At 43.1% G+C, this 24,225-nt stretch overlaps 1 protein-coding gene across 1 annotated transcript in view; it reads left to right on the top strand.

Annotated features, from left to right (window-relative positions):
- The first annotated feature begins 3,688 nt into the window (after positions 1-3,688).
- Positions 3,689-24,225, top strand: part of LOC311133293 (guanine nucleotide-binding protein G(i) subunit alpha-2-like) — a 108,497-nt gene continuing 87,960 nt past the window's right edge. The window contains exon 1 of the mRNA XM_084166781.1: positions 3,689-4,511. Coding sequence (XP_084022907.1) covers positions 4,394-4,511 — 118 coding nt within the window. The 5' untranslated portion in view covers positions 3,689-4,393. The remainder of the gene's footprint in view (positions 4,512-24,225) is intronic.

Genomic DNA, 24,225 nt, shown 5'->3' with positions numbered 1-24,225 from the left:
ACCGCAGTGAGGCCCCGGTGTATTCACCGGGGGACCGGGTCTGGCTCTCGACCCGAAACCTGCCCCTTCGCCTGCCCTGCCGGAAGCTGGGTCGGCGGTTTGTGGGGCCATTTAAAGTCCTGAGGAGATTGAACGAGGTTTGTTATAGGTTACAGCTTCCTCCTGATTACCGTATTAATCCCTTGTTCCATGTGTCTCTCCTCAGGCCGGTGGTAGCTGGTCGACTCCAGGAGTCTGAGGTACGGGAGGTTCCTCCGCCCCCACTGGACATCGAGGGGGCACCGGCGTACTCGGTCCGTTCCATCCTGGATTCGAGGCGTTGGGTGGGGGGCCTGCAGTATCTCGTGGAGTGGGAGGGGTACGGAACGGTGCTGGGTCCCTAGGAGGGACATCCTCGATCCCTCCATGTTGAGGGATTTCCACCGTCGTCATCCGACTCGCCCTGCTCCGCGTCCTCCGTGCCGTCCCAGAGGCCGGTGTCGGCGCACGGCTGGAGCCGCGCGTCAAGGGGGGGGGTACTGTCACGGATTCAGCCGAGGCTGCCCCTCCTCCTTGCTCGGGCAGGCTTCGGCGTTCGTCGTCACCGGAGTACTAGCTGCCACCGATCTATGTTTCTGTGTTCTACTTGTTTTGTCTTTATTGTACACACCTGGTTCCCATTATGTCCATGATTTGTTCCCTATTTTACCCTCTGGCTCCCACTGTGTTGTGTGCGTGTTTGTTCTATGTTTGGTGTTATCGACTGGTGAGTGGGATTGTCCTCCCTGCGTGGAGTTTATGTTCATTTATATTTACGAGTAAAGTACGTTGTCTACTAGCTCTGTGTTCTGCGTCTAACTCCGTCCTACCGCTACACACTGACGCCTGACAATCTACTTGAAAATCTATGGCTAGACCAGAAAAGGGTTGTCTAGCAATGATCAACAACCAATTTGACAGAACATTAAGAATTTTTTAAAGAATAATGGGCAAATGTTGCACCATCCTTAGACTTAGAAACGTACCCAGAAAGACTCAGAAGTATTGACTCAGGGGTGTGAATACTTATGTAAATGACATATTTCAGTATTTCATTTTCAATAAATTTGCCAACATTTATAAAGATCATGTTTTCACTTTGTCATTATGGGGTATTGTGTGTAGATGGGTGAATTTTCTTCTGAATTCAGGCTGTAACACAACAAAATGTGGAATAAGTCAACGGGTATGAATACTTTCCGAATGCACTGTAAATCAACACAAGATGTGTGTTTCCCTTATTCTGTCTAACACTACTGTGTTCATTTCAATACTCCAGCAATGTTTAATACTGAAATGTAATTAACTTTGAAAAGGGGCCTTGGGGATTAATGAGTGTAGGCTGCTGTGCTTAAGCTGAAGTGGCATGTCTGCTGACAACAAGCCAACACAGGAACTTTGCCACCTCTGCTGAAGAGAGCTCATGAACTGTCATCTTCTTTTAGTCAAAGACCTCAGTGTGCAGAAATATGCTTCACTCACATTCAGATACAGTACCTGCTGTACCAGTAGGCATAGTATAGTATAGTATAGCATCTAATTGATCTGATCTTAATAGCTGACATTCAGTGTCTTAAGGTTTTGAGCTCCGATTCACTGATTATGGTCAATGATGCATCCTGAATCAATTAATAAAAAAGGGTTTGTTTTTTAAAATGTGTTTTCATTCTGATCAGAATCGTGTGCACACCCAAGACCACAAGGGGAGACCCCAAGAGCCATAAGGGGGTTGCTTATGCATACTCTGAATAAGAGCTTTGACAGTAAAGGAAATTATTATTTCTCTACTTACTTTTTACAAATGTTAAACAGTGAGAGCAATGTTGACAGGTCTCTTAACATGATGAGTTAGTCTTTTAACAAGCTGCAATGTATACTGAACAAAATACTGTATAAACGCAACATGCAACAATTTCGACGATTTTACGGCGTTACAGTTCATATAAGGAAATCAGTCAATTGAAATAAATAAATTAGGGCCTAATCTATGGATTTCACATAACTGGGAATACAGATATGCATCTGTTGGTTACAGATACCTTTAAAAAAAAGTAGGGGTGTGGATCAGAAAACCAGTCAGTATCTGGTGTGACCACCATTTGCCTCATGCAGTGACACATCTCCTTCGCATAGTTGATCAGGCTGTTGATTGTGGCCTGAGGAATGTTGTTCCACTCCTCTTCAATGGCTGTGCGAAGTTGCTGGATATTGGTGGGAACTGGAACACGCTGTCGTACACGTCGATCCAGAGCATCCCAAACATGCTCAATGGGTGACATGTCTGGTGAGTATGCAGGACATTTTCAGCTTCCAGGAATTGTGAACAGATCCTTGCGACATGGGGCCGTGCATTATCATGCTGAAACATGAGGTGATGGTGGCGGATGAGTGGCACGACAATGGGCCTCAGGATCTCGTCACAGTATCTCTGTGCATTCAAATTGCCATCGATAAAATGCAATTGTGTTCGTTGTCCATAGTTTATGCCTGCACATACCATAACCCCACCGTCACCATGGGGCACTCTGTTCATAACGTTGACATCAGCAAACCGCTCGCCCCCATGACGCCATACACGTGGTCTGCGGTTGTGAGGACGGTTGGACGTACTGCCAAATTCTCTAAAAAGACGTTTGAGGCGGCTTATGGTAGAGAATAAACATTCAATTGTCTGGCAACAGCTCTGGTGGACATTCCTGCAGTCAGCATGCCAATTGCACGCTCCCTCAAAACTTGAGACATCTGTGGCATTGTGTTGTGTGACAAAACTGCACATTTTAGAATGGCCTTTTATTGTCCCCTGCACAAGGTGCACCTGTATAATGATGCTGTTTAATCAGCTTCTTGATATGCCACACCTGTCAGGTGGCTGGATTATCTTGGCAAAGGAGAAATTCTCACTAACAGGGATGTAAACAAATGTGTGCACCAACTTTGAGAGAAATAAGCTTTTTGTGCGAATGGAACATTTCTGGGATCTTTCAGCTCATGAAACATGGGACCAACACTTTACATGTTGCGTTTATATTTTTTGTTCAGCGTAAATACTCCTTCTGAAAAGTCTTGTTAGGTAGACCTAACGATGTGCATCTAAAGAGTCCATAAAATGATTTTTTTGTTATAAAGCCTTGAATCACTAGTTTAATTTGATTTCCCCTACAATAATGTATTATGTCCTCATAGCAACTTTCACCCTAATGAAATTGGCCTTATCCTATGCATTGAAATGAGAAAAATGTAATTGGCAAAAACGAATAGGCCATGATAAATTAAATGAGCTTAATGAGTAAATTAGATATTGTCTTAATCATGTATTAAATGTTTTAATTTATCACTCACTGAACAGTTGAGTGTGATTACAATTTCATGAAACACTACATTTCCCATGAAGCAAAGTAGGTGGGCGTTTCGCACTCGGTCGTCATGAGTTAATACGGCCACAAAGTCATAAACCCCGCCTATTTCTACAATTTATCTTCTTAAAATCCGATTTTAAACCTAACCCTAACCTTAACCGTGACCTTAATCACAATGCTAATCTTATGCATAACGCTAAACTTAAATTAAGACCAAAAAGCAACAAAAATAAATCAAGAATCTTTAGGATATACTTTGTCGCTGTGTTATCTAGTGGAAACCCTGGCACTTTGCTGACTTGGGAGGTGACTGAACGGTCTTCGGTTTGTTGCCCAGAGAGGAACTTCACAGCTGCTACGGGAGTGGCTTTGAAACGTGATAAATCTTAACGAAGAGAATAATGCATAACATCACTCACACACTGAACGACTAAATTATAACACAGAGGAAGAGGAGAAACATAGCTCAGCTTCTTCACAGTGGTTATGTGAATTTTGGCTCATTGCAAATTGGCATCGGAAGTCAATCTGCTGTGCCGTCTTCACAGCTGGAATACTTTTGCTGAGGTTCCGTGACCCTTTTTCTTGGTCTTAGAACGTGAACTTGACTGATTTTATTGACGCGTCCTCAAAATTAATTGTTGTTACTCAAAGTTTGTGTCCTCGTAATGACAAAAAAATTACCTTTCTGTGTCGGCTTGGATAGAATGTCACTGGAGTTTCAAAAATAGGCGTTAAACTTGGCTTTGTAATATTAAAAACGAGTTAACATATGGAATAGAAAAGTGAATTCGGACTAAGTTTAATAAATAATTTGGATGCTGGTTTGTGGGTGAATCAAACGTATTTTCCAGTCGTATTTCTCAAAGGGGAAGTTGCATTTCTCAACCCCATAACACTGGACTGGGAACTATTTACTTTTTTTAACACTCCCAGACATAGAGCCCTAAATAGGCTACATACTTTTTTGTGTGATATTGTTCCGAAAAGCAGCAGTCCTGAAGCGTGCACTTGGAACCATGGGGTGTACAGTGAGTCAGGAAGATAAAGCCGCGGCCGAGAGGTCCAAAATGATAGACAAAAACCTTCGAGAAGATGGAGAGAAGGCAGCGAGAGAAGTGAAACTGCTCCTTTTGGGTATGTACCACCAAACATTCTATTCCATTCCAATGTTTGAATCCATTCACTGAAGATTCTCATGAACGCTACATTGTATCCAGCTTTATGATCGTGAGCTGGCGATAGAATTTGTTGCAATGTTGCGAAGTAACGGGCGTCGATCATGAGGCATAGAGGAAATGGTTAATGGTAAAAGCTTTGAGGTAGAGTGTGTGTGACGAGGAGGAGGCTAGGAAAGCTCCCGAATCTCCCTCATTAGCCATTTTGATGTAGCTACATGCCTGAGATTTTGTCCAATTTCTGTGGAGGTTCTCTAGCCTCCAGTGCACAACTGGAACAGATTAATCAGAACCAGTAAACATAAATCTGAGCCTGCGCTGCTGCTTCTGTCATAAATCAGAGGAATGCCTCTCACCGCTGTAATTGTCTTAACTCTCCAAGTATTCAAAACAGAAAACTTGCTGTCAACGCACAATACGCTACTTAGGCTATGTCAATGTTTAATTACACTCAAGTAGCAGTCAATACAAAGTATCCTATCCTAACATAAGATGCCTGCAAAAAGAAAAATGTGTTAGCTGATTGATTTCCATAATGTAGCCTAAAAGTGTAATCAATCACTAGCCTACAACTAACCACTGGATCGTTCCATGTCATTTCAGCAAGCCATGACACCCATCATCTCAGATTGTTCTGAAATCGTTTCTGTAGTTAGAAACAGATAAATTAAACATTCAGGCAACATTATTTTGTTGAAATATAATTTGATCTCTGAGAAATTAAGCTAATTGATTGCACCCAAATTGGCCATTTTAATTTCTAAGATTTATTTAATATTCAGTAATTATAGTACCTAACACCAAACCTTTTTCTAACAATGAGTAAGAAATTAGGAATATATATATTTTTTATAACTATGGACCTCCCACCCCCCACCCCAATCACACCCCAACAACGAGTATATAGTATCAGTTCTCTATTTCTGACAACCCTTACGAAAAAAGATTGCAGTCAGAGTGCAGTATATCTTCAGTATAACTGCAGTTAGAGTGCATTATAACATTTACATTTACGTCATTTAGCAGACGCTCTTATCCAGAGAACCACAGTATGTGGCAAATATTGCATCCAATATAAGTATTTTTTACTGTAGTAGTTTTGCAGTGTAACTGCAGTTCAAATGCAGTACCCAGCAGTTATTTTGCAATTATTGCATCCAAAATACCACTGTCGACTGCAGTTACTGCACTTTTACTGCAGTTTCAAAACTGCCATCTTTTTTTGTAAGGGAAGTAGTACGGAGCTGTGGCTCGGCGTATTGTTATTAATCCTATATAATGTATTCTCAGTGAATTTGGTGATGTTTTTTTTCCCCCTGTTCAGAGAAATTAGTCATTAAAGTTGGTAGGTTTATGTACCATCCTACATCTTGATATTACCAGGTTCTGACCACTAGATGGTGCTGCTCCTGCTATTATGGTGATTTTTTTTTAAAATACCACCCCCCATGTAAAAGGGATAGTTAACCCAAATTACATATTTATTTTCTTACCCTGCAAGCAGTTTATGGAGCAGGTATGATGGCAACCAATGCTTTGGTTTTGTCTACCTGGCGACTGTTTCAAATGCTAACTTTTTACCAATTGTGCCACAAGTCATTTGTACCTATATAAGCCTTTTTGCACTTCATATCCAAATAATCTATAAGGAACATAATTGAGCTACACAATACATTTGTAGATACTTTAGGATGATTTGGAAATGAAGCATAAAAATGCTAAGATAGGTACCATTGAATTGCATTGGATTTGTGCCACAAATGCTAAACACAGTATACTCGTTGTTGGGGTGGGATTCTTGGAGATTCCACATGTCTAACTCATTGTTCGAATATTTATTAAATATTATATTAATCCTATAAATTAAAATGATATTTTTTTGTGCAATCAATTAGCTTAATTTCTCAGAGATCAAATTATATTCTAAAAAAATGATATTGCAGAATTGCTAATCTGAGATGGTGGGTGTCAAAATACTAGTTATTGTGCTTTTTGAGGTGGAACGACCCCATGAGGTCTGGCCTCCCCTCTACATTTTAAACTAATGACGAGAATATTCTAAATTGCTTTCATAGCTCTCCAGCTGTGCCTATTAATGACGAAGCCATTACATCCATATTGAGGTTTTCAGACCTCTCCAAGCAATGGCAGATCATTCACCCCATGTTGTCTATGTTGGTCCTATTAAATAATGATTAACGGCAATCAATAGACTCTGGCTTACAGTATTGTAGTCTGTAAAGTGGTCACTATGTCAGAGAATTGAACCATTTATAAATCACTTTAGTTTAGGCAAGAATTTGCTCTGTTGTCTGTACCCTTGATCTGTTCAATTTGCCCCTCTAACTCATAACACCCCCACTTGTTGCAATCAATGTGAGCCTCATGGTTAATGGTTGTGTGTGTCAAAGCTTATTGACAGTGACTTTGGTGGTTGTAGGTCAGGTGCTTCAGGAATACCAGAGTGAAATAAAGCTCTGGCCACCTTGGGTCACTGTAATAAAGTTTTTCATTAACGTGAAGTGATTGGGTGTGTTTGCTGTTGAAAGGACTTGACCTCCTTTATCCCCTTCTCAGAGGACTTGCCTGAGCGTGACGGAGTAGGGACTGTCATGACAGACAGTCATTTGGATCCTCTCTTTAGTCAACTTGTGCCATGACTCTGCTCTGAGAGGTTTTTGACAGAGGTCATATCATAGCCACCCTCACAACCCCCCATGCTGAACAGTGACAGTGAAGTCTTGCCTTCTGTGTACTTTGATCCTATTCTCTGTATTGTTTTGAGAGAATGCCAAGAGTGTGCAAAGCTGTCTTCAAGGCAAAGGGTGACTATTTGAAGAATCTGAAATATAAAATATATTCTGATTTGTTTAACACTACTTTGGTTACTACATGATTCCATATGTGTTATTTCATAGTTTTGATGTCTTCACTATTATTCTACAATGTAAAAATAAAGACAAACCCTTGAATGAGTAGGTGTGTCCAAACTTTTGACTGGTAGTGTATAATCTAGATATGAACCTTGTGTCAAATCAGTCCATTAATGGTAGGTGGATGTGTGGCTAACTGCCACAGGGCATGGGCAACAGGGCTGTTGTATCAGACATGGCTGTGTGTGTCTGGATGATAATGACCGCCCTGATTCTGACTGAGTGGGCTGCTGTTTGTATAGAGGCCTCAGTGCTCCCACGGGGCTACAGTCAGTGCTGAGAACAAACACACACGCAGACACACACGCAGACCCAGAGACGCACACACCACACACATACACACACACACACACGCACGCAGTCACACACGCACGCAGTCACACACACACACACACACACACACACACACACACACACACACACACACACACACACACACGCAGTCACACACACACACGCAGTCACACACACACGCACACAGTCACACACACACACGCACGCAGTCACACACGCAGACCCAGAGACACACGCACACACCACACGCATGCAGTCACACACACACACACGCACGCAGTCACACACACGCACGCAGTCACACACACGCACGCAGTCACACACACGCACGCAGTCGCACGCACTCAGTCGCACGCACGCAGTCGCACGCACGCAGTCTCTCACACACCGCACCCACGCAGTCACACACCCACGCACCACGCACTCACGCAGTCGCACGCAAGCAGTCGCACGCACGCAAACAGTCACACACCACACGCACGCAGTCACACGCACGCACTCACGCAGTCGCACGCACGCAGTCTCACACACACACGCAGACACACACACACCCACACAGTCACACACCACAGACACACACGCAGTTATATGCACGCATACAAAGACACCCATTGAAATGAGGATAGAGATTTACTATCATTCAAACTTGATTCAAATGTGATAAGACATCTCTTAGTCTTGTTATGTTCAGTGGAGGTCACATTACATATTGCTAGCTTTATGTCTGGTGTATCACAACTGATTTTGTCCTCTTGAGTAAATTGAAAGTCTATTCCAAATTAGCATGTCAAAGAAGTAAGACCAAAATACATTTCATTTGTCTTTGTCAACAACTATGTGACTCGTTTCAGGAAACTAGGCGTCTGTTGCGCGTCATTACTTCACAGGAGAGCTATTTGAACTTAAACTTTTTAAAATAAAAATGCGTTTTTGGGCAGAAATGCCTTCTGGAACATGTGAACTTTCATGTGCCTTAATAACAAACTTGTATGCCATCTGTAAATACGAATAAAAATGTTAAATTATGAGTCTAGTTGGTTTAGCCACAGAAAAAGACAGCAACCTTCCCGCTAGCCGTGATTGGCTGAGATAATGAGTGGGCTGGACATGCTGAGAGATGAGTTCGGATTGGTCTGCCATGTAGCATGCTTCTGTATATAACATGAGCTGGTCAGAATGTGTAGGTAATCCTTTCTAACTCAGCTTTTGTGAAAGATATCACATAGTAGAACTGCATAAGTGTTGCTCTCCACTTTCTGGAGGACCGAGTTTTGAAATCAGTGGAATTAGAGTATGATAGCTAAGGAGTTGGAGAAAATTCTGGCAAATATGCAGACTGAGTCGAAAAGAGAACACACAGAAGGCTGTTGTATTTAATCACCTGTCTCCGGATTAACGTACATCTTCAAACTAAGGGTAACCATGGCATCCGTGACAGAGAGGGAGAAGCATCCATCCATGTATATGGGTAAGATAGTCTAGCTAGCTACATTTTCAGATATTACATGTTTCTAATTTTGTCAAAGTCATTTTCATTTCAAGTTACACATTTCAAGTTAGCGTACTGTTAGCTAGCTAGCTAACATTAGCTGGCTGGCTCACTAGCTACCGTTACATGTATGATCTGTGTAGTAATATTATTCGTATCTCAGTGCCATTTGCATTGCTAGTTATAGCCCTAATGTTAGCTAGCTAACATTGAACCTGGTTGGTTAGCTACCTGCAGATTCATGCAGGGTAGTAACGTTATGATTTGGGATTATTGTTAATTGTTTAGCTAGCTAGCTACATGTCTAAACAAAAGACTCCACTATGCAAGTAACCATTTTACTAGAATGTTCATGATGTCACTGTGACAACTGTCGATAGACGTAGCTGGTAAATGAACTCTGGCTATCTACTCCGATTTCAGAGCACTCTCGTCTGAGTGCGCCAGAGGCAGAGCGCAGAGTAACTGACAAATTTACAAACGCTCAACACCTGTTGAATATGGCCAGTGTCAGTAAACTTTGGCAAAAAAGCGTAATTCAATTGTTGCCAGCAGCACAGTTGTAGTCACCAACGCTCTGGATAACATAAAAACAGCCTAACCAGCTCTGCTAGGGCGAGTAAAATGGTCAGTGAGCTGTTCTCTCATTTGTGTCTGGAGCTAATAAGACCGAATTGAGCCGGTCGGTCACCTATACTTCCTCCAAAAACACCACAAGGAAGTGAAAGAAGCCACAAAGTCAGTGCTGCATCTCTATTTACTGTATACACCCCTTTTTATAAGGCTAATTACTCTCCATCCTGTAGGTTTCCGTTCAGTAATGAAGATCTGTTGCACCGTGTGAGGTTAGAGAGGAGATGAATATTTAGCAGATTTGAGATTGAATCATTTCAGGGGGATCATGGTCAAGGGCCCTTGTCAATAATGTAATTATTAAACAAACACTGTTACTGTGTTTTCTTTGGATTAATGCTTTTAACAAAGCAATGTTTACAGTGTGTAACAAAAAATAAACTTGGCTAAATGTTAATTCAAACATCCATTCTAGCTGTAGAGGAAGAATGCTATATCTGACTTAATCCCAAATATGAGATACTGGATCTGATCTAATAGAGTCCTAGGCCCAGGATTCAATCCAATTGCGCTTTGTGGACAATGCAGCATTTAAAGGTCATTTCTGATTGAGCCGACATATGCAACGTTTACCGTGAATGCGATCTCTGTGAACGCGGGCACATTGCCTTTTTAAAAGGTGCATTGCCGACAAAGCGCGATCAGATTGAATCCCGGCCCTAAACTACGTAAGGCTGCATTGTCTTTATTCAAGAGGTATCGTTGGAGGAGCTTGCAGGATAAATGTGTTGGATCAATTCTTGACAGGTTACAATCACACATTCCCTCCTCGGCTTGGACTTGTAAACTAAAGTCGAAGTGTGCAGTTGGCCTGTCAGTGTGGAATAAGTGTGGCATCCTTTCAGAATTGCAACATCTCGTCTCCCTCCAAGAACCCCTTTTAGTTCCCACATCTGCTGCCGTGGTAACTTCCAGAACAGCTGAGGAAAGCCTGTTTGCTTGAAGACGCCAGGGAGAAACCTCCTCCCGCCTGTCTTTCCTTGATACGTGTCTTCTGAACTATCCTTCCCCCTGTCTCCCTCCCCCTTTTCCTCCCCTAAAGCAAACTTTGAGATTAGGAGTGCTGTGGGGCTTAGAGATGAAGGATGGAGCCAGCTGCTATTTTTGGACCTGTGGCAGATATAACTAAATTATGAATCTCTTTTCTCCCTGAACTGGGAGAAAGGGCTGTCGAGGAAGCAGGTAGTGCTAACCAGACATCTACTACGTTACTAAAGAACCTCAGCAGTGACATGGGTGTTCGTATGCATGATTTAATGCAACAGACAGGAGTTTATGCCTCCTGAAGGCTCCAGTGTTCATTAACAGGAAGCACACGTTTAATGACTCCCCTTCAGATTTTGGACTTTGATCGATGTTTTATCTCCTCCCCGCAGCAACATGAGCCTCTGTGAATTCCGTCATTCTCTCTCTCTTTATTTTAAATGTTCTTCGATTTTTCTAACCTCACATTTTCAGTTCAGCTGGGATGGACATTTCCCTTCACAGTTTCTTCCTCTCCCTTAAACTGTGTGTGAGAGCGGCAGCATGGTCTGTGTGAACCTGTCTGTACGATTCACTGGCTTGACTGTAGACACAAACACACACGCTCTCTCTCTCTCTCTCTCTCTCTCTCTCTCTCTCTCTCTCTCTCTCTCTCTCTCTCTCTCTCTCTCTCTCTCTCTCTCTCTCTCTCTCTCTCTCTCTCTCTCTCTCTATCATCTATATATATATACACACACACATTGCTTATAGGCATGCCTAGCCATGCATGTATGTAAATACACAGACACATGCTTGCATGCCCACACGATGCAGGGGGCAAGGCATAATAAGTTATTTCATGCTCAAGAATGTAAAAATAAAATTGTGTTTGTGTACATCAGAGAAAGATGCAGGTCTGAAAGTATGTACTGTGTACATCCACGTTCCTCCCCAGCTGTCTGCTTGACAGGGACGATATGATAAATGAAGCAAGGCAAAAACAAAGGATGGCTTCTTCACAGGAAATGACAAAAGTTGTTTTATTGGGCTATGGACGAGGAATGCTGATCACGTTCTCGGGGCAGAAACCTTGTCTATTTTGAGTTGGAAAAACAACTTGTATGGCAGCCCTGTTATTTCCATTGGTAATGAAATGTTTCTTTTATGACATGATATACAGCACATGTACTTCATTGCAGATTATAGTTACAATTTACGACCATGCTTATGGCTAGAATGTAAGGCTATCTTGGATTCCACTGTAAAACTCTTCATGGCCACATAATACACTGCAGTACACGTTAACATGGCCCCTAATAGTAACAATGTAAGGTTGATATACTGTATTGCCTCTGCCTTTTTTTAGTCACAGTCCTAGAGGTCACATAATTGGCTACAGTGGTAGGATGGAAAGGTGAGGCAACGACTTTACATCACTCAGTGCTCATTAGTTATAGTACACCATAAGGACTGAAACTAACTAGCCCAGGCTTTTGTGCTTCTAGGCCAAACATATCAGGCCTTCTGTTCTGTGTGTGAGTGCTGTGGTGACGGGACTTAAGTTATGATGCAGTGCTGATCATTCACGTTTTAGAGATGTTTTGGTCTCAAGAGGTAGAGTTTTCAGAAAAGCCTTTTTTGTTTGCATGTGAGAGAAAGTGAGTATGTGTCAGTGCTGAGATTTTTTTTTACAGACCACCATTGCTGCTCAAGAAAGAGGGACCTCTGACGTAGGCTTGCTTCAAGCAGCAATTACTTCTCTCTTCCTCCCCAGCCTTGACTCTCCTACCCACAGACAGGAAAAAAACACATGACACAAGTCAGCATTCATTCTCTCTTCCTCTTTTTATCCAGCCTTTCAAGACATCTCTGAGTTTCCGAGGCTTTCTGCCCTAAGAGACTGACCTGTCTCCTGTCCCCCTCACGGTGGTTCTCCCTGGATGTTAAGCTCAGGACTTGGTCAGGAAACGGGGACAGGGCTGTGTTCTGCTCATGAGCACCTCCTGAGAGAGAACCAAGATTACCCAAGCCTCTGCAGTGGGACTGGGAGGGAAAAACCAACTGAAATTGTACTGACTACTGAAGAAGTGCTTTTTAGCAACAAAAAGGGTAAAAGTCAATGATGTCATTGCCAAAGAAATATATATTTTTTTATTATTGTTTATGATGACAGTCTCCAAAGTCAAACCCAGGTTTTTTTTTCATTCATATTTGTATAGGCTAACGTCACAGGATAACGTTACATACATACCATTTGTATTTTATATTTATAGCTTTACTTATTCGATCTGGTTACTGACATAGGCCTATGGTATTGCACCAAATTCTTGTCTCAAAACATCTGTGCTTCAGAACCAAAACGTTGTGCGTCTTGACTTTTGACCAATGACCAGTCACCAGCATTGGCACGCAATGGCGGGTGCGCATATCCCAATTAGTGACCAAAAAGCACTTGTTTCATTTGATCCAGTTTAGTAATCTGCAACGGACACATCTTTGCCAGAACAATAGGCTAACAGGCAATTTCATATTTCAGATAGGCCTAGTTTGGGTGGCTACTGGCTATATCTAAAGATAGCTATAACATCACACTGTTGCAGGTAGCCTAGCTGTTAGAGAGGTGAGCCATCAACTGAGGGGTTGCCAGTTCGAATCCCAGGTCTGATGTGAAAAATCTGGTGGGAAGTGAGCTGGCAACCGAAGGGTTGCTGGTATCAAATCCTAGATGCCATTGCCTGCCATTGTGCCCTTGAGCAAGGCACATAATCCCCCACAACAACAGCTCCACGGGCGCCCAATGTGGCACCTCTCCAAAAAAACCTGTATGTGTGTCTTTTGGAGGGGTTGGGTTAAAAGCAGAAGTCAAATTTCAGTTGGTCCTTGTGTACAATTCACCAATACAATTATCTTAATCTGATCTCTTAATCTTATGGGATTCTGGTGAATTTATTGTGATATATGTAAGGAATAACAGACAGACCATGCTTTCCATCCGATCCTGCAACCTCTGCTGCATACAGGTAGGCCGTATGATCCTGCTTGCTCTGGACTCCAGAGAAGTGGCATGATATCCCTAGTTGATATTGTCTGTTAACATGGATGGCATTATGCTCAAATGCAGGTGTAAAACACAGTTTATTTCTGTGTCTTGCATTTTGAAAATGCATCACTATTTATGGCTGTAATGACTGGCTACATTTGTACGTGCTTCCATTTGCGTGCACAGGGGGTTGCGAGCGTTGAACAATTCATTTTTGGGGGGTTTTAAAAGTTGCTGTAAGTAATGGATTTTTAAGAAAGCCTAATGATCCAGTTGGGGCATTGAAATTGACTTATTATTAAATGGACCTAACCCTGAGCAGTTGACCTGCAGCATGGTCTGACCTCACCAACCCATCAGGTAAACCTTTGTGATGTAAATAATGTGGATCTTAAGAGGCCAGGGCATCTACATTGAACAAAAATAGAAATGTAAAATGTTGGTTCTATGTTTCATGAGCGGAAATAAAAGATCCCAGAAATGTTCCATACGCACAAAAAGCTTATTTCTCTAAAATGTTGTGCGCACATTTTTTTTACATCCCTGTTATTGAGCAAGTTATTCTTTGTCAAGATAATCCATCCACCTGACAGGTGTGGCATATCAAGAAGCTGATTAAACAGCATGATCATTACACAGGTGCACCTTGTGCTGGGGACAATAAAAGGCCACTCTAAAATGTGCAGTTTTGTCACACAACACAAGGCCGCAGATGTCTCAAGTTTTGAGGGAGCATGCAATTGGCATGCTGACTGCAGGAATGTCCACCAGAGCTGTTGCCAGATAATTTTATGTTCATATCTACCATAAGCCGCCTCCAATGTTGTTTTAGAGAATTTGGCAGTACGTCCAACGAGCCTCACAACCGCAGACCATGTGTAACCACTCCAGCCCAGGACCTCCACATCCGGCTTCTTCACCTGCGGGATCGCCCTTTTTTGGCGAAATACTCTTTCAGATTGGCTGGGCCTGGCTCCCAAGTGGGTGGGCCCATGGCTGCACCCCTGCCCAGTCATGTGAAATCCATATATTAGGTTCCTAATGAATTTATTTCAATTGACTGATTTCTTTATATGAACTGTAACTCATCCAAATCTTTGAAATTGTTGCATGCTGCGTTTATATTTTTGTTCAGGATAGATATGGACAAACATGTGAAATGTACCTCTACAATTGACTGGGGAACTATAGAGTTCTGATAGTTTAGTGTTTTTCTAGATTGCAAGAACTGATATTTCTAGAATGCAGAACTGTAAAACCAGCCTACATCTTGTAATTCCATATCACTGATCAAAGTAATCTAAGGACAACCCTAGACAACCTAGAGGAAATCCCTCAAGCCTAATACCGTAAATAGTTGCCACTTTCCATGCCTCTGAGTGCAGAAATCAATGCCAGCTAACTGATTTACAGCTTGAGCTGACATTTGCATGTGGCTTATTTCCCTATCTATGACCAACACTGTGCACTCCCTTATCTATCGCTGTGAAAACACTACACCAGCCAACAGTGGGGAAAAAAAGTATTTAGTCAGCCACCAATTGTGCAAGTTCTCCCACTTAAAAAGATGAGAGAGGCCTGTAATTTTCATCATAGGTACACGTCAACTATGACAGACAAAATGAGATTTCTTTTCTCCAGAAAATCACATTGTAGGATTTTTAATGAATTTATTTGCAAATTATGGTGGAAAATAAGTATTTGGTCAATAACAAAAGTTTCTTAATACTTTGTTATATACCCTTTGTTGGCAATGACACAGGTCAAATGTTTTCTGTAAGTATTCACAAGGTTTTCACACACTGTTGCTGGTATTTTGGCCCATTCCTCCATGCAGATCTCCTCTAGAGCAGTGATGTTTTGGGGCTGTCGCTGGGCAACACGGACTTTCAACTCCCTCCAAAGATTTTCTATGGGGTTGAGATCTGGAGACTGGCTAGGCCACTCCAGGACCTTGAAATGCTTCTTACGAAGCCACTCCTTCGTTGCCCGGGCGGTGTGTTTGGGATCATTGTCATGCTGAAAGACCCAGCCACGTTTCATCTTCAATGCCCTTGCTGATGGAAGGAGGTTTTCACTCAAAATCTCACGATACATGGCCCCATTCATTCTTTCCTTTACACGGATCAGTCGTCTTGGTCCCTTTGCAGAAAAACAGCCTCAAAGAATGATGTTTCCACCCCCATGCTTCACAGTAGGTATGGTGTTCTTTGGATGCAACTCAGCATTCTTTGTCCTCCAAACACGACGAGTTGAGTTTTTACCAAAAAGTTCTATTTTGGTTACATCTGACCATATGACATTCTCCCAATCCTCTTCTGGATCATCCAAATGCACTCTAGCAAACTTCAGACGGGCCTGGACATGTACTGGCTTAAGCAGGGGGACACATCTCGCACTGCAGGATTTGAGTCCCTGGCGGCGTAGTGTGTTACTGATGGTAGGCTTTGTTACTTTGGTCCCAGCTCTCTGCAGGTCATTCACTAGGTCCCCCCGTGTGGTTCTGGGATTTTTGCTCACCGTTCTTGTGATCATTTTGACCCCACGGGGTGAGATCTTGCGTGGAGCCCCAGATCGAGGGAGATTATCAGTGGTCTTGTATGTCTTCCATTTCCTAATAATTGCTCCCACAGTTGATTTCTTCAAACCAAGCTGCTTACCTATTGCAGATTCAGTCTTCCCAGCCTGGTGCAGGTCTACAATTTTGTTTCTGGTGTCCTTTGACAGCTCTTTGGTCTTGGCCATAGTGGAGTTTGGAGTGTGACTGTTTGAGGTTGTGGACAGGTGTCTTTTATACTGATAACAAGTTCAAACAGGTGCCATTAATACAGGTAACGAGTGGAGGACAGAGGAGCCTCTTAAAGAAGAAGTTACAGGTCTGTGAGAGCCAGAAATCTTGCTTGTTTGTAGGTGACCAAATACTTATTTTCCACCATAATTTGCAAATAAATTCATAAAAAATCCTACAATGTGATTTTCTGGATTTTTTTTTTTTTAATTTCTCTGTCATAGTTGACGTGTAACTATGATGAAAATTACAGGCCTCTCTCATCTTTTTAAGTGGGAGAACTTGCACAATTGGTAGCTGACTAAATACTTTTTTTCCCCACTGTACCTCTCCTTCTCTGGGAGTGCTTTCCCCCCAGAACATGACATCAGTTGTTGTGGCTGTGTGTGTGTTCTTTCTTTTAGAGAATAAAGGAGAAAGCCGACTGCTGGAGGATAGGATGTTTGCTGAGCTAACTCGTTTTGAATGTAACAGCTTTGACACATCGAGCAGGACATTTCCTCCTGTAGCTTCATGGAGGATAAACGGATGTCATTATTTCTCGAAATGCTTTGATTGAGTCTCTTCTACAGACCTGCACCCAGCAAACACTGTATTGATCACAATGAGGGGCTGTATTGACCTGCCTGCTGGTGTTGAGAGCCATCATCAACTGGAGCGAGGCCCAGGCTAAAATCCGAGAAATGACCATGGTGTGATCTTTAGAGCAGAGTGGTAGTGCCTCAGAGGCATGGCTGCCAGCCTCACTTTGACCATAAACCTGCAGACACCTATTGCGAATGTGTGGTTAGATGTGTTCTTCCAGGAAAACTTTTGTTTCTGTCAGACCTGGCTACTTTTCTAGCAGTTTCCTCTCCAAAATAACAATTGAGGCTCAGCTGAATTTCAGCTGAAGGATGTAGCCAACATGCTTTAAATGAATGGATGGAGGTTGAGTGGAGTTTCCAGTAGCAGCGAGTGGAGTTTCCAGTAGCAGCCCACTCCAGAGCAGTGTGAAAGCCCAGTGAGGCTCTACTCCAGCAGAGTTGTTGAGTAGAGGTGTCATGTTATAATGGCAACATGAGGAGAAATGTTCTATAGCTATAGTGCCTTCGGAAAGCATTCAGACCCCTTGACTTTTTCCAAATGTTGGTACGTTACAGCCTTATTCTAAATATATATATATATATTTTTTATAATCCTAAGGAATCTAAACACACTACCCCATAATGACGAGTTTTTAGATTGTTTTGCAAATTTATAAAAAAATTAAAAACAGAAATCTTCTTTAAATAAGTATTCACATGAAATTGAGCTCAGGTGCATCCTGTTTCCATTGATCATCCTTGTGATGTTTCTACAACTTGATTGGAGTCCACCTGTGGTAAATTCAATTGATTGGACATGATTTGGAAAGGCACACACCTGTCTATATAAGGTCCCACAGTTGACAGTGCTTGTCAGATCAAGAACCAAGCCATGAGGTCGAAGGAATTGTGTCGAGGCACAGATCTGGGGAAGTGTACCAAAAAATTTCTGCAGCATTGAAGGTCCCCAGGAATACAGTGGCCATCATTCTTAAATGGAAGAAGTTTGGAACCACCAAGACTCTTCCTAGAGCTGGCCGCCCGGCCCAACTGAAGAATCGGGGGAGAAGGGCCTTGGTCAGGGAGGTGACCAAGAACCCGATGGTCACTCTGACAGAGCTCTAGAGTTCCTCTGTGGAGATGGAAGAACCTTCCAGAAGGACAACCATCTCTGCAGCACTCCACCAATAAGGCCTTTATGGTAGAGTGGCCAGACGGAAGCCACTCCTCAGTAAAAGGCACATGACAGCCCGCTTGGAGTTTGCAAAAAGGCACCTAAAGACTCTCAGACCATGAGAAACAAGATTCTCTGGTCTGATGAAACCAAGATTGAACTGTTTGGCCTGAATGCCAAGTGTCGTGTCTGGAGGAAACTTGGCACCATCCCTATGGTGAAGCATGGTGGTGGCAGCATCATGCTGTGGGGATGTTTTTCAGCCGCAGGGACTGGGAGACTAGTTAGGATCGAGGCAAAGATGAATGGCGCAAAGTACAGAGAGATCCTTGATGAAGTCCTGAGCGCTCTGGAGCAGGTTCTCAGACTGGGGCGAAGGTTCACCTTCCAACAGGACAACGACCCTAAGCACACAGCCAAGACAACGCAGGAGTGGCTTCAGGACAAGTCTCTGAATGTCCTTGAGTGGCCCAGCCAGAGCCCGGACTTGACCCAGATCGAACATCTCTGAAGAGACCTGAAAATAGCTGTGCAGCGATGCTCCCCATCCAACCTGACAGAGCTTGAGAGGATCTGCAGAGAAGAATGGGAGAAACTCCCCAAATACAGGTGTGCCAAGCTTATAGCGTCATACCCAAGAAGACTCGATTCTGTAATCGCTGCCAAAGGAGCTTCAACAAAGTACTGAGTAAAGAGTCTGAATATTTATGTAAATGTGATATTTCCGTTTTTTATTTAATACATTTGCAAAAATGTCTAAAAACCTGTTTTTGCTTTGTCATTATGGGGTATTGACTCACTACTCCTGAGTGGCGCAGTGGTCTAAGGCACTGCATCGCAGTGCTAACTGTGCCACTAGATCCTGGTTCGAATCCAGGCTCTGTCGCAGCCGGCCGCGACCGGGAGACTCATGGGCAGCGCACAATTGGCCCAGCGTCGTCCAGGGTAGGGGAGGGAATGGCCGGCAGGGATGTAGCTCAGTTGATAGAGCATGGCGTTTGCAACGCCAGGGTTGTGGGTTCGATTTCCACGGGGGGCCAGTATAAAAAAAATATGTATTCACTAACTGTAAGTCGCTCTGGATAAGAGCGTCTGCTAAATGACTAAAATGTAAATGTAAATGTATTGTGTGTAGATTGATAAGGGAAAAAAACATTTAAATCAATTTTAGAATAAAGCTGTAACATAACAAAAGGTGGAAAAAGTCAAGGGGTCTGAATACTTTCCGAAGGCACTGTACCTGTTAGAGCCCTGCATAAACCAGGTTAGTCCCCCTCATTACAGTTTGTAGCAGAGTTCTGTGGGCTGGAGGGTAATTACAGTACACTGGTTACACAGGTGGAGCAGTGTTTCTCTGGAAGGAGCAGAGTCGGTCTGACCAACATCAACAGAAGTCCCTCTGTATGTCTGCTGCTCTCAGCGACTCAGACATGACTGAGAGCACCAGCAGAGATGGCAATAAAGATCTAGTGAAATCAGTCTAGTCTAATGTTGCATTATTACTATTCACAGCCAGGCGCTGAAATGACAATGCTTTAGGGGAAGACATGTCCACCATCAAGTGAGCTCCAGATGTGATGCTGTTTACAAGTAGGCTACAATTGTACCATTCCATTTGTTGTGCTGCCCAATTTGCAGTTTGACGGAGTGGTTATTATGAGATCTGTGCAAAGGGGGAGGTAACCATCCTGTAATTACAGCGCAAGCTGTAATGATAAAGCCTGGTCCTGCAGACACTACGTCTCAGTGTGGGTCTACTGGGATTACGCAGGCAGCACCATCCACCCTGCTCCCTCTAACTAACAGCACTGATACATTACAGCTGAATCCCATACTTTCTTCTCCTTCCTCAACTTCCCATTCCCTCCCTCTGCCTCAACATACACCATATCCTCACTGGTCTCCCTTGCTACTTCAGAAGAACACCAGAAAAGGCCACTGGGCCCATTTGGGCTTGCTGTTTTGTCTCTATGTAAAGATGTGTTAGAGCAGCAGCAGTAGCTGTACTAAAAACACACCCAGACAGCCCTTTGCTGTGTTCTGCTGACTAGGCTCTGCTCTGCTCTGGTCTGGTCACACTGTGGTGTGAGAGGCAGGGACATGTAGAGACAGATCACAGTGCAATGCCCTTTTTCTCCGATACTGTCTGTGTGTGTGTGCACTGCTGCATGCTAGTCTGCAGACAAGCCTGTACAGAGGTACAGGAACTGTTGAGTAATTACACATCTTGAATCTTCTCTTGGTGCCAGACTGGGTTCAAACATCTTCCATAAAATGTTTCTGTATTTATTTGTATTATTATTTTTACTGCTCTAGGGTTGTTATTACTTTTGCTTGGATAACCTTATTTACTATTATGTATTAAGTTATTTTTCATTCTTTATGTGCTGAACACTGGAAGAATTATCACTGTGAATTATTGTAATGTTTATGTCAATTAATCCCGTAAGGGATGGGTTGCTAACTGGCAATTTGACATGAAAATAAAATGTATTTCATTAATTCATACAAAAGTGTGCATGCATGTGTGTGAGAGAGTGTAACATGGTTGGTTATGATTCCACTTACCACTGCAGAGATATGTATTCGATGTTTATGTATTCCTATTGGTTGTTTGAATTTACATATCAATAAGGCATTATGCCGTTGGTCATGCTTGCAGATAGGGGACGCTTGCGAACGTCAATTTTTCCAGGCTGATATTGATATGCAAGTGATTCATATTATCGACAGCCATTAACATCATTGAGCCCTGCACATCTAATGTGCTGTTTTCCATCTATTGTCAGAAAATAAACTACCGATCAACTGGGACAGCTGGTTGGCATTCCTTTCTTTATTACACAACGCAAGAGAGGGTAAAGATCACGTCTGTTACAAGAGCAAGAAGAAGAGATTTTGCTTGGCCCATAGGCAACACTCTACTAAAACTCTGCTTTACTCCACTGTTCTGTGTTCTGTCATTGGCCCCAGGAAGAGAGAAGCATTTGTCAGTTCCAGATATAGCCATGGCTGCTCTGCCTGCCACCATACCCTAGCATGACTCTTTCAATCTGTCGACCACTCTGAAATCAAACAGATTTGCCAACAGCTGCAAACCACCATTGAATCCCAAGTCCACAACCTCTTTAGCATCACATCAGAAGTTTCCTCATCAGATTGTTTACATTCTCTCTCTCGCTCTTTCTCTGCAGGTGTGGCCATGCCATTAAAAACACACAGAACCCCCCCCCCCCCCACCCCCCCATATATGACATGAGCTCCCTCCACTTCCTCCCATCATTGGGTTATCACCGTTTCATTTCCTGCATGGAGATATGGTGTAGGATGTTTAATGTGCTCCTGGGTTCCCCTTGGGTCACACTGCACTCTCTGTGCTCCTCCATGCCTGTAGAAGTACAAGTGGGAATCAGCCCACAAAAGTTCTGCTAATTGTCGGGCTGTCGCTCCTGCCAAGAAAAGAGAACAACGACATGCGATAAAGGCCCTCACTAGAACACTGCCTTCAGGAGACCATTGGTACAGGATGGGAGTGAATGAGACAGGAGAGGGATGGGATAGGATAATATGCCATTAGGCAGATGCTTTTATCCAAAGCGATTTACAGTCATACGTGCATACATTTTATGTATGGGTGACCATGGGAATCAAACCCACAATCCTAGCGTTGCAAGCGCCATGCTCTACCAACTGAGCCATAAAGGAAGGGAGAGGAGAGGATGGAAGGGGAGAAAATGAGAGGAGAATGGATGAGGAGGAAAGGATATGAGAGGAGCGGTCAGTACTCCTGTATATGGTGCCTGGGCCCGGGGTGTAAACTGCACTGTTTTATCAGCAGGGTGGCTTTGCCAAACCACAGCCCTCACTGCTGCGATTGTTCACAGCTCTGCCCTAATCTGATCTCCTCAAGTGTTGTCTTTTCCCCCTCCAACACTATTATGAGACTCCTTTTAATGTGTGTGTTCTGTGTCTGTCAGAGAGAGCTAGAGGGAGGGGAAGTTAAAGAGGGAGGGAGAAAGAGAGTTTAAGTAGCCACCAGGCTGCGTCTTGTCTGTCGACTTTATAATAGAGCAGAACAGCAAAGCTCACTTAGATAACCTCTGGAAACATTTATTTTTAAGGCATCTCTTACTGTGAGTGCATATCTGTTCTTTCCCCTCTACTGTCTTGGTGGGTGACGAACCTGTCAGAAACCTAACAGAGGAAGCTTAAGGTGGAGCTAGTAATGTGCTCTCTCCTCCTCCCCCTCTTCCCCTCAACCCTCTCCCAGAGGGAGCATTTTAATGTATCCGGTGGAAGAACTTTAGCCCCACCCTTAACCCTAACCTTAACCTTGATGTAACTGAGCCACCTACACCTCTGCTCTGAAGTCTTTTGATCAGCTAAAGCCCTTAGCTAGGGTCTAGTATGACTATTATAACCAGGGCCCAAAATATTATGGGGACCACTTTTCCAGTTCCTGCGTTTTGTTTCCAGAGCTCTCATTGTTCATACTGTGTGGATACATAAAGCAAGTTGTGTCCATCTTGTACCAGTGAGACTCCACATTGCTTCGGACAGGCTTGTATGGGTGTGATAGATGGTGGTAATAGCTGGGGTGTCCCTGGGAGGTATGCCTGGACTGCAGCAAGCCAGGGGGCCTAGGTGTTAATGTTGTGACAGCTGACCCATCAAGACAGTAATTGAAAGGTCAATTTGTTAGGATAGGATCTCCTACCACAGGACTGCACTGACATTACCAACAGCTATCCAATGTCTGGCAACTGGACCAATTTAGACCAGTGTGGATTAGGACAGGAATGAAGTTAGCCACTCATCATACATTTCCTTCCAGCTCATGTTAACCAGAATAATCACTTTATTTCTCCTGGCTGCTATCCTTTACTGACTTCTCACTTTCTTCTGTTTAGAAGATTATAGTATAGGACACTGGAGCTTTGGGGCTCTGTGTGTGCTCTGGCCAGTGTTTCCCTCCTTGTGCTAAACTCCTACTGGTTGTGCACCCCTGCCAAATGACCTAATCATTATAAATATTCCACTGAGGCTCCAATAGGCTGCAAGAAATCGTTTTAAGTGCACAAAATTAGACTTTGGTTTAAATGAAATATGGGATTTTCTATGTGTAAATTACTTGCTACCTCCAAAACTAATCCCAGCTCCCCTTGCACTGTGAATTAAGATCCTCTCTGGATAGTTTGCAATTTCATGGTTGTAGAGTAAGATGTGCACATATGGAGAGGAAATGAAGCCCCAAACCATCAGCATGCATGAGCACATCTTTTCAGTACATTCTCTTTTTCCGTTTGCCTTGACTCACATAGAAGCTATTTTAAACTCTTAATTAAGGTTGTTGAAATATCTTCCTAGGGCAGATGCTGATAAGAAAGCACTCTGCTTTATTACCTGAATATTCATCTCAAGTAGTAAGCTTCCTCTATTTTTTTCCACAAATGGATTGTTCTTTTTTTTATCAGCCTGGCATTCCACCTTCAAGGCTTTTCACACTCTCTCTGTTCCACATGAGATGTAAAGGCTATTGCCCATAGCCGTGTATTTTGTGGAGCAGATGGAGTGATGTCATTTCCTGTCCCAACCCCCCTCCCCATGTCTGACTTCCTCTTTCGGATGGCTGCAGTAACAAGAAGTAGATGCTTATCCTTTGTTCCGCTGGCTCAGGAAACCAGCACACCCATCCTGTGTCTGTTGGCTGAGCCATGCAGTGCTACAGGCTGGCTCCGACTGACAGACACAACTAAAACTAAAAGGAGAAAGAGTGTTTTAAGTGCTATTTAG

Source organism: Coregonus lavaretus, assembly GCF_964263955.1.
Source record: "Coregonus lavaretus genome assembly, chromosome: 8".
NCBI classification, from domain to species: Eukaryota; Metazoa; Chordata; class Actinopteri; order Salmoniformes; family Salmonidae; genus Coregonus; species Coregonus lavaretus.
The sequence above is the reverse complement of the archived record's forward strand: the minus strand, read 5'-3'. Positions and strand labels throughout refer to the sequence as shown.